A 13,574-nucleotide genomic window follows, 5' to 3' on the forward strand; every position below is an offset into this window, starting at 1 on the left:
ATGTACTTGTTAAATAGTCAAAATTCATTGATTGGATATTTAAAACAAACAAAAGTTTATAATTATCTTGTGCAGTTTTATATGATATTTATTCTGTGTAGTGTTTGGATCAGTTTGGCTTATTATACTGTTCTATATGTTGAATATACAACCTTGTTGTACAAGTGCTGATATGTGCAGTCGGTAGGAGACGTGCAAATGAGACAGTGACAGTTTTATCCAGTTTTACCAAATCCCAAGAATGAAGAATCTGCATGAATATTAACATACAGCGTAATCATTACAAAAAGGAACACATGAAGGGAAAATCTATAATTGAGATATGACCACTTGACTTGAACTGTAAATCCACATTTTATGATCCTATTATAAAACGATGCCTATGGACGGATATGTTGAATGCACCCAGATTGGCTCCCCACAAAGGCATTGTTCAGCTCTGATTTGGCGTCATTGTCCAAGATAGTCACTATTCTTCATCACTGTGGGAGGCCATAACGCTTAACTGTTCATAGAAAGGATATTATATGTTGTGGCTTAAGTTTATTTCCTAAAACTGAATGAAAGATTTAAGAACTTTTATATGTCTGTCCATACAGTACATGACTCCAAATGATCAAACCTGTGCTGTCTGATGGAGAGAAAAGGATCATTAGCATTATTAGCATAAGCATTATTGCAGATTAAATGCTCATTCCTAATTATATCATATTCTGTATATCATTCACTTTATTTTATCCCCCTTACTTAACATGTATAAGCAATACACAAACAGTTAATAAATAGTTTATAACACACTATAAAGTATTTGTGAGCAGATTTCAAGACATTTTGTGCGTGTTTATTAATGTATGTTTCAAAAACTGTAACTCTTCCTGTGATGCAACAATAACTGGTGTATAAACAGATAATGAATGACTGACGATATAATATGACACAGCCATAATCATATTAGATATGTCTTCATATTTTATATGAATGCAAAGTATTTGTTTGGTTATATTTATTGATACAATTCACCACTTAATTACATTTATTTATTATATTTATTATTGAAATATTTATGTATTTACAAATACTTTTTTCACTCTCCACAACTACTACAAACACCGTCGTCCACTGATGAAGGTCATGGGATGTGGCTCAAAGTTCCAGAAGCAATCTAGTACAGTAAGTGGACCTTGAGTTAAGAAATTTTTGTCAAACTACTATTTCCATGGTCAATAATGAGCCTTATGGCTCAACATGTTTTCATGAGCTTTGAATACATGTATAAACAGGATTTGTTCATATATGTAATCACATATAATTAAATATGATTGCAGCTGTGTTATTTTGTGTAATTAAACATTCATTAACTGTTTATTCACCAGTTGCAGATGTTTAATAAGAGAGGTTAGGAGGCCAGATACAGTAATAAACACTTAAAATGTCCTTATAACTGTTTAAAATGACATTATAGTGTTTAAATAAACAATTTATGAAGTGTTTATATACCTGCTTATAACTGGTAAATATGGAGGGGAGGAGTTTAAATAAAGGGGGTTTACAGATTAAATAATGAGTATTCAAATGTTAACCACCATGTTTAGAAATCATATTGAAAATAGAGGTTTAAAATGAAAAATTACATTTTCGACTGCGGCCATGTGAGCTTTGGGGATCAGGTTTCAGTCAGACATGGGACAGACTCTTTCATCAGACATGATCCTACTTCACTGTGTAGCTTTGGCTCTGCAGTGGCTGTTCAAAATAAAATGAGTGACGAGCAGTGGCGTGAATCAAATCCCTGACATCAACGTCTCTGCTGCATGGATACAGAGGATACTGAAGTGCTGCCTGCCTCCTGCAGCTTTTTGGAGAAAGTAAAAAGAGTTTGTCTGATCATTTCCTATTTGAGAGCTGAACATACATTAAATGTACATTACTAAGTGTGCAACCATCAAAGTTAAAGTTCAGAAAAAACACAATTTAATATAGTCATAAACTCTGTGTGGGTGTAGTTTGATCAGATTTGACTGACAGTGCTGGCAACAAAACAAACAACCACACAACTGTAATCAGCTTTTTATCAGAATATTGCTAAACGCTGATTGGTGCACAGAAATAAACGACATCACCTTTTTTTCCAAATGGAGCCCTGCCCACTTCAAACCAGTCAGAAGACCACAGAGCAAATCACAAAATACAAGAAAAATGTCTCATGTGAAATAACCAACTCTGTTCTAACTGTGACAGAAAAATTCATGTGTTCATTTAGTAGGATCACATCGCTCATAGAAAAAAGCTGATTGAGAAAATACATTTTTAGGGCCTTTAAGTAAACTATGACACCATATTGAAATCAGTCTTCTCCATATGAAGAATTAACTAATCAGCTACGAGGCAAAGTAAATATTTAGGTTTTTCAGGTGTCTTTTAAGAGAGAGACATGGTATAAAAAGCATGGGCAGTAATAAAATGATAACTTTATGTCTGGAAGTATAAGTAAATGTAAATTCAATGAATCATTATTGGATCCTAAATGGCAGTTTGTTGTGAAGCAGTGAAACAGGAACATGCACATAACCACGTAATATAAATACAAAAGAGAGGCCACAAGTTCACAAAACAATAAAAATAAGTGAAATTATGACAAAAAATATATAAAATATTTGGAATTTGGTCTTGATGTTGTGTGTGTGAGTTAAATTGAGAGTTGGTTTGAAAGAGTTCCTGTATCTGTTAGTTTTAGATAGTGAGTCTAAAAATCAAAGATCATGAGCACAAATAGAGCCAAACACTAATTTGTCATTTCATGTCAAAAGGTCAGTAATAAAACCTCAGTGCAGAAATGTACTCGTTAAAACATGATGGAAAGGCTTATTGTAGTGAAGAATACATTTTCATCTCTATTATATTTTTTATTAAAGTTCCTCTTGAAGTTCATATAATATTCAGCTAATTTTGTTTCCAAACTATATCCGTAGTAGACAGTCGCTTAGCTTCAAGCTTACAAACACAACACTCGTGGATTTGAGGTTAGTTTTGTTTTATACTTTTTGTTAGTGCTTGCTGGTAACTGTGACATCAGTGTTGTGACTCATGTCAAACAGTCCAGAGCGGGTCTGTATCTGGATTCCCTCTCATGACTAGTAGAGTGAGTCTTGGTTTCGTTGTTGTAACAAACCTAAAGCAGCTTGTTAACCTGCTCCCATGTTAGAAGTATTTATCTTTTTGCTGATTCAGAAAAGATCATTTTTAATGGGAAACTAACCTTCTTCCAGGTTGATGACTACAGGTGTTCAATACATGTACGAACAAATCTTTAAACTGATCTGACTAAACTGAATCACCGTTGTCCCTAACTGACGTTACTTCCTGGTTAAACACTTACTGAAAGATGAACTTGTGATCTTCGGCCGTTCAGAATCTACAACGAATCTACCTACAGACACCAAGATGCTTGGGTTGATCACAGCCAAGAGACTCTTCACCCCCGTTTGTTTTCAAAAGTGAATTAATTAAACTGATTCAACCATATATATATATACCATATATTCATATGTATACAGAAAAACTGAGGTTCACAAGAACAAATTCCCTGCAAAAATGCTGAAGTATTTTTGATCCATTTGTTGCTCAGACGCCCAACTGGACAACCCCAAGACTTCTTCAGACACACTGTGTAGCGCTTTCAGTGTATAAGCCTTTGGCAGGTCCCTCTCACCCTCCTTTTTAATTAAAAAAAATCTATTTTGTTTCCTTTCTTTTTTGTGACTTGTTTATTTGGCTGTAGGCTACTGGTTGTGTATTGTGTAATTTTGTTGTGTCCTTTGCTTCTTTCATGTTTGTTCATTGAAAATTTCTCCAAAAAAAACTTACTGAAAGACCACAAAAGCCACATAAACAATTATCATGTTATAAATCTGTTCCAAACAAGTGGCTGCTGTGCTATTAACCTTATAAACAGTGCTTGTGTGCAATGTCACCAACAGCTGCTTGATGCTGGTTTCAAAAAGTCCCTGAATGCTATTGACTCCCATTCAAAAAGCTTCAACTTCTCTCCAGAAATAGTAAGTCAATCATTTTTTTCAATAAGTCATTTTGGTCTCAATCACTAAATCCTGGCCCTGTAATAGGTGTGCTGGTGGTCATTTTGAAAACAATTACAATTTGAAGACTTATCTTAGTATGCAAACACCCCACACTCCTTATTTGAAAGGTCCTGGCTCCAAACAGAAAAGATGGCGCCGATCGTAAACTGCAACTCTGGGCTTCAAACCAGCTCCAATACAAACCAATGGGTGATGTCACACCTCGCTATGTCCATGTTTATAGACAATCTATGGGTAAAACAATAGTTATACAAAAACAGTAAAAAACAAACAAATAAACAAAAAAATAAAACATTCAAATAAGCTTTGCACAAGCCAGAGGAGTCCATTAAGTCCATTCTTTGAAATTCATTTATGGATATAAATAACATTTATATCCTTTAAAATGTTGAAAGTCTTCTTAGCTTTTTTGTTTGTCACATCTGCGATTAAAGTGCCGTACTGCTTGAGTTCAATAATAAACTCATGAAAACAGGGTTTGGAGCCAGATTGTTTATATTTGATAGTATGAAGTTTACAGAGAATGCAGCTGAATTATAGGCCTATAAGCGTAGTTATTAGTAGTATAATTATAGACCTAGGTTATATTACTTCTCATTCCACTGACCACAAAATACAACATCACATCAAATACATCAATCTGCACATTAGTACCAGTTTTCCTATTGATAAAATTCTGCATACTCTGGGCTTCAAACTGGCTCCAATGGGAACCAGTGGGTGATGTCACACCTCGCTACATCCATCTTTATACAGTGCAGCCTGGTGTTGCACCGAACTGACCATTTATGGGCAACATGCTGAACTGAAGATAGTCGGAATCAGCAACAGTATGAACAGTCACGCGTTCACTTACTGACATACCTGCTGAAGTTAACAGTGATCTCAGCGTAGAAAAAAGTGAACTAACTGCATAGTCAGTGAATCTCTGAACTGAACTGAACCAAGTGATTCAAATCAGCATAGTGATTCATAATTTCCACCTCTATCCTGGACTTACAGTATCCGCACTGGAATAAGTGGTTAGCTGCTTTCTGGCTCCTGTAACAGCAGCAGATAGATACTCTTAAAAGGGCACCATGTAGTAAAAGCTTCAAGCTCAGCTCTTATGTGCGTTCACAGAGGAGCTGAAGTGTCTGTAGCTGTGAGAGGGTGATGGGGGTTTTCATGTCTCACAGGAGACACGTTTAAACTACACCCAGCGGTTATAGGACATCACAACAGACTCATTCAGTCAAAGACGATAAACCTCATATTGTTGTGTAATCAACATGAACTCATATTGCTTCTATTCTCATTTGCAAAGCATAACAGTGAGTGAATATAATGATCTTCAGTTTATTTAGTGTATGTGGGTTATTTTAGCTAATACAGAGATGTCATTGCTTTATAATTTCATGTAGACACAATGATTTATATTCCATTGTTGAATAATTCCTCTGATTGTAACTAGCCATTTTGAGTCATTTACATTTTTATGAGAAAATTAAAGGATTGTACTTCTGCATATTTTAATTGGCTTTTAAGGAAAAAAAGGGTATTGAGCATTTAAACCATGAAAACTCATTAAATTGGATTCTAACTTTGACTTGTTACATCGAGACATATAAAAGTGTTGTGATAAAGAGGAAATTTCATGCCAGTTGCGATTAGAATGGCGACTCTTGGATGGAGATTTACTGAATGTGTAAAGGGTCAGCAGAGTCAGCCTCACACTGGGCTCCATGTTTTATACATCAGTACACAGTGATTAAAATCTAATTAAGACGTGTGATTTTCTTCATAACTGATTCCCATCTCTTTATTGAATACATAAATATGTTTAGATGCAGATAAGCATGTACATCGCAGTGCAAGTATTTGAACCAGCTTCTCTCTGTGGACATGTTTTATTCCCGGAGATGCTGAAGATCCGACCTTGTTTACATTCTGTCCTTGACCTGCTTTCAGCTTAAACATTTTTTCTGCTTCTGTAAACCTCAAATGAAGGAGGAACATCTTTTAAAAAAAAAAAGCCAAATTTATTTATATATTATATTAGCTTGAACTATACTCCTGTATGCTGTATCTGTGTCGTTTCTTCCACAATAACATGGAATCATTATACTTCAGTGTAGTCATTGTTGTATTATTGATGACACTGAACTCATGTCTTTGGTATACGTTGTGTGAATTTGGATGAGTTTGTGTACTACAGTTAAAAATTTACACATGATGACGATTGAGTCAAGTATTTTTGGACTCACATAGGTGTTTTATATGCTGATTCCAGTATTTTTAGAGTCACTATATGGAAAATGTTCTACTTTCTGACCAAATGATTATAGAAATAAAGGATTCAGTATATCAGTAACATCAGGATTTTATTACTGGTAATGTAGGAGAAACAGTATTTAGGTCTTCATGTTGGGAAATAAGATTTTCATAAAATACAAAACCATGACACATAATGTAAAGGTGCACTAAATACTGAGTAATTACCAAGGAAAGAGTAAGAAACAAATCAGGAATGACCTGATAATTGATGAACTGTTAATAAGAAATAACTCTACATTTAGAACCATAAAGTAGATAATGATGAGTTACTTGAGAACAGACTGGGAGACGTTAATAAAACAATTAGGTTATGATTAGTTTGAGTCTCTGTGCTTTGACAAACTGACAGCTTTCTTCATGAGTCATCCCTGATTAACAGTTATTAGCTGCTGAGTGCAACAAAACTACTCATTAATTACTAATTACTTAAATATTGTTTACTATTTTTATGACCGCTCAAGTAAAATGGTGCATCATACTGAGAAGTCACCACTAGCCTGTCATCACGTCATGAGTACACAGTGGTGAAAGAAGTATTCAGATCCTGTATTTAAGTAGAAGTAACAATATCACAATTGGAAAAATATTTAATTACAAGTAAAAGTCCTGCGTTCAAAATGTCACTCAAGTAAAAGTAAAGAGGGAGTATCAGCAAAATGTACTTAAAATATCAAAAGTACAAAATACTAATTAAACTGAACATAGTGTAGTAGAAATATAAGGTAGCATAAAATGGAAATCCTCAAGTAAAGTACAAATACCTCAAAATTATACTTAACTATGGTTCAGTAAATGTACATAGTTACTTACTTTCTACCATGATGGTGGATTTGTGTGTCCCCTCAGATAAAGTAAAGCATTATCCTACTAAACTAATAAGTAGCTACTGAGTTTTTGTTGGGATTTCCTAATTGGTTCCTTAATTAGAAACAAGAGACATCAGGATTCTCAAAAACGATTGATGAAGTAGGGAAGAATCACTACTAGCTACTCAATGTGATGCACAGCTTTACTTGAGGGAGCACAAAAATAGTAACTAATACTTAAGTAATTAGAAAGGAGAAGTAATTATTGTTGCTCCACTCAGCAGCTGATTCAGAGCTATCAACCAATCATAAGTAATGTCTCCTTAACATGCTATCTAAAGCTTGTTCTCAGTTAACATATGCTACTATATAGTCCTTGATTCTCAGACTTAATCAGGAATTAACAATTCTCTTAATTATCACTTGTTCCTCTCTCATTCATTGGTAACTATTTGTTTCTTTTTTGTAAATTGTTACCTGTTAAACAGTTAATTGAATAAAATATGATAGATTATTCGGAAGTGGTGCTGAGGTGCACTGGGGGAGACTTGAACTCATGACCTCAGCTTTTCTAAAATTCTGTCTACAGCTCTGAAGTGGTCACAGATGATTTCCAATGATAGTATCACAGCTTCACCTGCTTTAAGAAGATCAAACAGGGCTTTTCACACAGTTAGCCTATTTTATCCTTCATCAGAGTCGAACTTCACCAGCATGTATCTTCCATGAGACTGAGTTTTACAATGGTTTTCTACGTATTGATTTTGAAATATAACTTTTATTTAATTTCTCATTACCTTTTTGTCAATTAAGAACTTAATTTGCCTTGATTTTAAGCAGACCAGGTGACTCTTGCATCGTAATATGACTCAGCAGACTCATCGTCTGTAGAGTCGGAGCGCCTCTTGAGTCAAAGACAGGCGGAAAACATGAAAAGTTTTCAAGATGAAGCAGACACCAGTGACACCAGTGAGACACCGTGTGACAGCCGAGGGAAATTCACTGACAGCTGCAGGCTCACAGAGAGAAAACAACTGGACCAGGCAATGTTTGTTGTCTCAAGGCGACTCTTTATTTCAGACTCTCTCAGTCACTGAGATTCCAGACAACTAGACTTTGCCTGCAGGTTGCAGTGAGAATAATCACTGTCACAAACACAGAAACAGAAATCATCTCTGTCTCTCTGACACCCCCTCCTCTCTCTCTCTCTCTCTCTCTCTCTACATTTGGATTATGCCCCATCTTGTGGACAGTTTGATACAGCGACTGGTGGAGACCAACCCCACCCCTCTGCCTTTGGTTTTTACGTCTTTTGTTGTACTTCTTTAATCCCTTCTTTGCGACTGAGAGACTAAAAATAGAAAACCTGCTTGTGTGTAATTTCTGCCTGCAGCCTTTTAATGTAACTAATTCTTCATGGCAGTGGATAGATATAAAAAATATGTGTGATGAGGAGGAGTGTGTTTGTTGTGATGCATATTGATTGTACACAAGGCTGGATTACCAAACGGGCAGAATGGACAAATTTGTTAAAGTACAATATAAACTGAAACAATAGAGGCATTACAGGATAGGGTCACATTTTTTCAAGTCTATCCTAATACAGTCCAATACTTACATATACTTACTATATACTTACATATGTGAGTTATTGGTCTCTGTAATTATTCCTCCTGTCCATAATGTCTTCCAAAGTTAGTCTTTTTTTGTACAAAATTCTGCAAAAAGCTGCAACGTCAGGATTGTTACGAAGGGGAAATTCCAAACTAAAAAGACTAATTTTGATTAGTACAAACTTAAATTGTCAATCTCCAACTGTTGAAGCCTCATATTCAGTTTTTGCTGAACCGTTGAATGAATCTTTGCACAGGATCTGTATGGACACGAGGAATGATTGCAGTAACCAATAAAATATAACAACTATTTCCTAGCTAATAACTTGAAAAATGTGATCCTATCCTGTGAGGCGGGTCCTGTGTTCCTGTAGCTCAGAGGTCAACAACTAGATTCAACCACCTTTTTTTCAGCATTGTTTGCTGGAGGGCTGATGTCGTACAGAAACTGTGAAAACCATCATGGCTGTTATGTTTTCAATATGTTTTGTTTGTTTATTTCTTTTTATAATTTCAGGAATAAAATGGATTAAGTTTATAAGATGTTGTGAGGTCACATTCTTTGGGGTTTACATAAGCTTTGTGTTTACATTGTTATTCACTGTAGGTTTATGAAGAGTCATGTAAGAGTCAATGGTTCTTTTTGTATTTTAGCATCTAGTTGTTGTCTGTGATGCTGAAGCTACAAACTTGTAACTCTCAAATGGTAGTTTGAGTACCTGTGTGTGTAAACACATCATATACTATAGGAAACTAGTAACAGACACAAATAAAAAAGTCATGTTAAAGTTTTGATAGAAACTATAAAAGGGAAAGCTTCAGCCATTGTAGGCTATTATTTGTCTTCCACTGTTGTAAAGGGAGCCTGAATCAAAATCTAGACTTCATTATTTCAGTTGATATTGTGGTTATATGGTGCATATCCCTAAATATATGTATGTTTATTCAAATTACCAACATCTAACTGACACACAGCATTTTTTTTAAGATTAGATGAGATTCAACTTTATTGTCATTGCACAAAGTACAAGTGCAGAGACAACAAAATGCAGTTGGGCATCTAACCAGAAGTGCAAAACAGGGCAACAGTTACAAACATTATATACAGAATACTGGGTGGTATAAATATGTAAATGCAAGAGGATCGAACTAAAATGTGTATATGAATGGTTGCATGTATACTCACAGATATACAGCACTGTGCAAAAGTTTTAGGCACTTCAGATTCTTATCCATCACACAACACCATCAGAGAGGTGTCTGATCGGCCCCAAATTTATTCTGCAGCATGACAACGACTCCAAACATACAGCCAGAGTCATAAAGAACTATCTTCAGCGACAAGAAGAACAAAGAGTACTGCAACAGATGGGACGCCCCCCACAGAGCCCTGATCTCAACATCATGGAGTCAGTCTGGGATTACATGAAGAGACAGAAGTAACTGAGGCGTCTTGAATCCACAGGAGAACTGTGACAACTTCTCCGAGAAGCAGGAACAACCAACCTGCCAAATACCTTGAAAAACTGTGTGTAGGTGAACCGAGGAGAACTGCTGCTGTTGTAAAGGCAAAGCGTGGTCACACCAGATATTAATCTGATTAATGTTTCTTCTGTTTACTGAACTTTACTGTATGAAGTTAATTGATAAATAAAAACCATTCATGACTTTATTTTTGAAAGCACGTCCACTTTACTTTTAGTGCCTAAAATGTTTTCACAGAACTGCATATAATAAGTAATATAAATAAATGATAAATATTATGGGTTAGGATGGATATATACAATGGAATATATGAAGCGGGATGATATATACAGATTAAATACAAAACCTCAATAAAATCACTTCATTGGCTTCCAGTCTGTTTTTAGAGTGGATTATAACATTTTAATGATCACTTTTAAGGCTCCTGAATATATAAACAGTAGGTGACCTCCTGACCCCCTACGAGCCTGAATGCAACCTGAGATCCTCCGATAGGTCATTCCTCAGTCAAAACCAAAGACTAAAGGTGACGGGCCTTTAATGTTCGGACCCCTCAATTGTGGAACGACTTGCCAGAGGAGATCATCGCTATTCTAGACTTGCTTTTTATTGATTTAACTATTGGTTTTGTTATATTTCATCATTTTATTATAATATTTAATTCATTGTTTGCTTTATATTGTTTTTTTAAAAGTGCTATATAAATAAAGGTATTATTATTATTATTATTATTATTATTATTATTATTATTATTATTATTATTAATATTATAAATAGGGAATAAATAGGGACATATGCTCTAGGGGCCTCTATAGAGAGGAACTATGGGGTCAGTAAGAGCCCACAGCTCAGTTTTGCCCCTAGTGGGTTAATCCAGCCCTGAGATTGTGGAGCTGTCCAGTGCTGAAAACACAACACAGACCTACAGTACACATTATACTGCCTACATGTGAAGCACAGGTTGTGTTTGATGTCAACCGAGTATCACAACACTTGACTTTTTTTTATTTTTATTTTTAATATCAGATTCATGCTGATCCATCACCAGAGGAACAATGATAACACATCTCTTGTAGGAGTGAGAGTGGCTGATCTTTGCATGTGATCGGCTGTCTGTGTGTGTGTGTGTGTGTGTGTGTGTGTGTGTGTGTGTGTGTGTGTGTGTGTGTGTGTGTCCTCTCCTGTCCCATCGTCCACGTATGATGGTGACGTGTTCCAGATTAATGGGTTTGTTTATAATTAGCTCCATGAAGTGTATTCCTGGAATGGCCCCATTTGCGCTCATTGCTCCTCCAGGAAGTCATTCTTGGTTTCTCACTGCCACCTTGTGGATTTCATGTTCTCGTCTCTTCCAGTGTGTCATGATGTCGCACAGGTTACATCTTTACCAGTCAACGCCATTCTATCCGCACAGAAAGTAGAAAAATCACATGTCCAGGACAGGTGCACAGTGCAAATTTAGTGACAAGCAGCGTCACGATCACCTGCGAGCGTATTTATTGATCTCTGTTCATCATGGCGAGATGTTAAAATCATTCATGTGATTTGAGGGGTGTGTGAAATAAATAAATAAAAACAACTGAAGGAGTATCGTGATTGTGGCGCTTTCTTTTTCCCTCCGTTGTCCTCTTGTTTTTTTCCACAAGAACAAAAACCAGCGCTCTCTCCCCCTCCCCTTTTTTCTGTCTTCTTCCCCTCCTCACGTAATGTGTTGCTCACAGCATCAAACTTCAAGTCCATGTTCGTGACCGGGATTCAAACCAGAGCTATATAGATCCCGAAGACAATCAACACTTCCACAAAAAAAAAAGTCACACTTTAGGGCCGAAACAGACTCCCAGACAGGCTGCAGACGCGTCTGCTCCACAGATATGCAGCACCGGCGGAGGCGCTTACCGTACGTGGCTCGTTCGTGCGCAATGACAATAAACAGACAAGGCTTGCTTTAAATGTCAGCAAATCACATTCACTTCAACAAAAGCAAGGTCACCTTGTGTGGGATCTAGCGGAGAACTGAAGCTCGGGTCTGTTTTGTCTTTTTCTTCTTCTTCTCTCTGTGTGTGTGTGTGTGTCTGTCAGGGAGCGCAGCAGTCTCCTTCAGGACTTAATTTGGTGGTGAATTCACTTTTTATTTTTTGGACTGCACCTGTTCACCTGGACCCACATTATCACGGTAAGTGGCTTTCTTCATTTCATCTAAACTAGCCCAAACTAAAAAAAAAAAAAAAAAAAAAAAAAAAGAACTCTTCTTTATTGTCATTGAAGATGCTCTAACAGGTGTTTGATAAGGTTTATACTCACCGTGAAATAAAAAGGTTTGAGTGAATATTATTGGCCTGTAATTTGCATTTGAACCGCATGTGTGTTGACACTGTTGATATTAAATAGTTCTGCATAAATAGCGCTGAGGAAAATTCTCATTTAGCCTTTAATAGCTGGTTGGTGTTGGTTTGTAGAGAAAGCTGCACGTCGTCTTTTAACCTGCATCACGGTCATCAATGCACTAATCACCTTGAACTGATATTTGTCAAGTTTCTGAAGCTAAAGCCTGGCTGTTGATGACCATTTAGGCCATATCATTAATTTCATGAGGTAAAAAAAATAACAATAATAATCTGCAGTTTCTTATTTCCATTTTTTGTGCGCATTTTTTTTTTTTGCAACATGAAAGCCAATTTTGAGGCTCTGACATCTGTAATTTCCACCTCCTTATCTAAGAACAATTAACTGTGCTGTTTATTATGACGATGAGGACAAACATGAAGCTCTCTGGCAGCTGTGAACCATTATCTGTCCTGAGCAGGATCAAGATATGAAGCTGAAATAATCTGCTCCTGTCACCGGCTATTAAACGGTTAAATTAGGTGCACTGATGCAACTTGTCATCCAATATCTGTTCATTTAGCCCAGTTATTTATTTACTAGATCTTGCGCCGACTAATTGAATCTCAACTTGTAAGACGGTCTGTGTCCTTGTCGTCTACAGGTCTGTGTCGCCAAGTTAAGCACCTCTTTCAGTGTTAAAGAGCAAGAGGCACATATTTCAAAACACACATGCTGTACATACATTCCTATGGATTCTGTCTCTTTCCCTGCCAGTGAGCCGCACTTGTCATCTTGGATATAGTAGAAAGAGAGATTTTGTTGAGGGGGAATAAAGAGAGAGAGAGAGGAAAGAAAAGTGACCAGGCTTTTTTTGAGGTGAGGACTTTGGCTCAGGGTCTCTGGAGTGATGGCGGCGTCTGCACCCTCCTCCT

At 36.4% G+C, this 13,574-nt stretch overlaps 1 protein-coding gene across 2 annotated transcripts in view; it reads left to right on the plus strand.

The window, feature by feature from the left end:
- Positions 1-11,812: 11,812 nt before the first annotated feature.
- Positions 11,813-13,574, plus strand: part of LOC137192672 (glutamate decarboxylase 1) — a 13,660-nt gene continuing 11,898 nt past the window's right edge. Inside the window, exons 1-2 of one of the 2 annotated variants that reach the window (XM_067603543.1) lie at positions 11,813-12,490; positions 13,304-13,574. The exon at positions 13,304-13,574 is cut by the window's right edge and continues 51 nt beyond it. In XM_067603543.1, coding sequence (XP_067459644.1) covers positions 13,550-13,574 — 25 coding nt within the window. In that variant the 5' untranslated portion in view covers positions 11,813-12,490; positions 13,304-13,549. The remainder of the gene's footprint in view (positions 12,491-13,303) is intronic. The other variant, XM_067603544.1, reaches the window with a different exon arrangement.

The sequence above is a fragment of the Thunnus thynnus genome, chromosome 11 (assembly GCF_963924715.1).
Source record: "Thunnus thynnus chromosome 11, fThuThy2.1, whole genome shotgun sequence".
Lineage (NCBI taxonomy): Eukaryota > Metazoa > Chordata > Actinopteri > Scombriformes > Scombridae > Thunnus > Thunnus thynnus.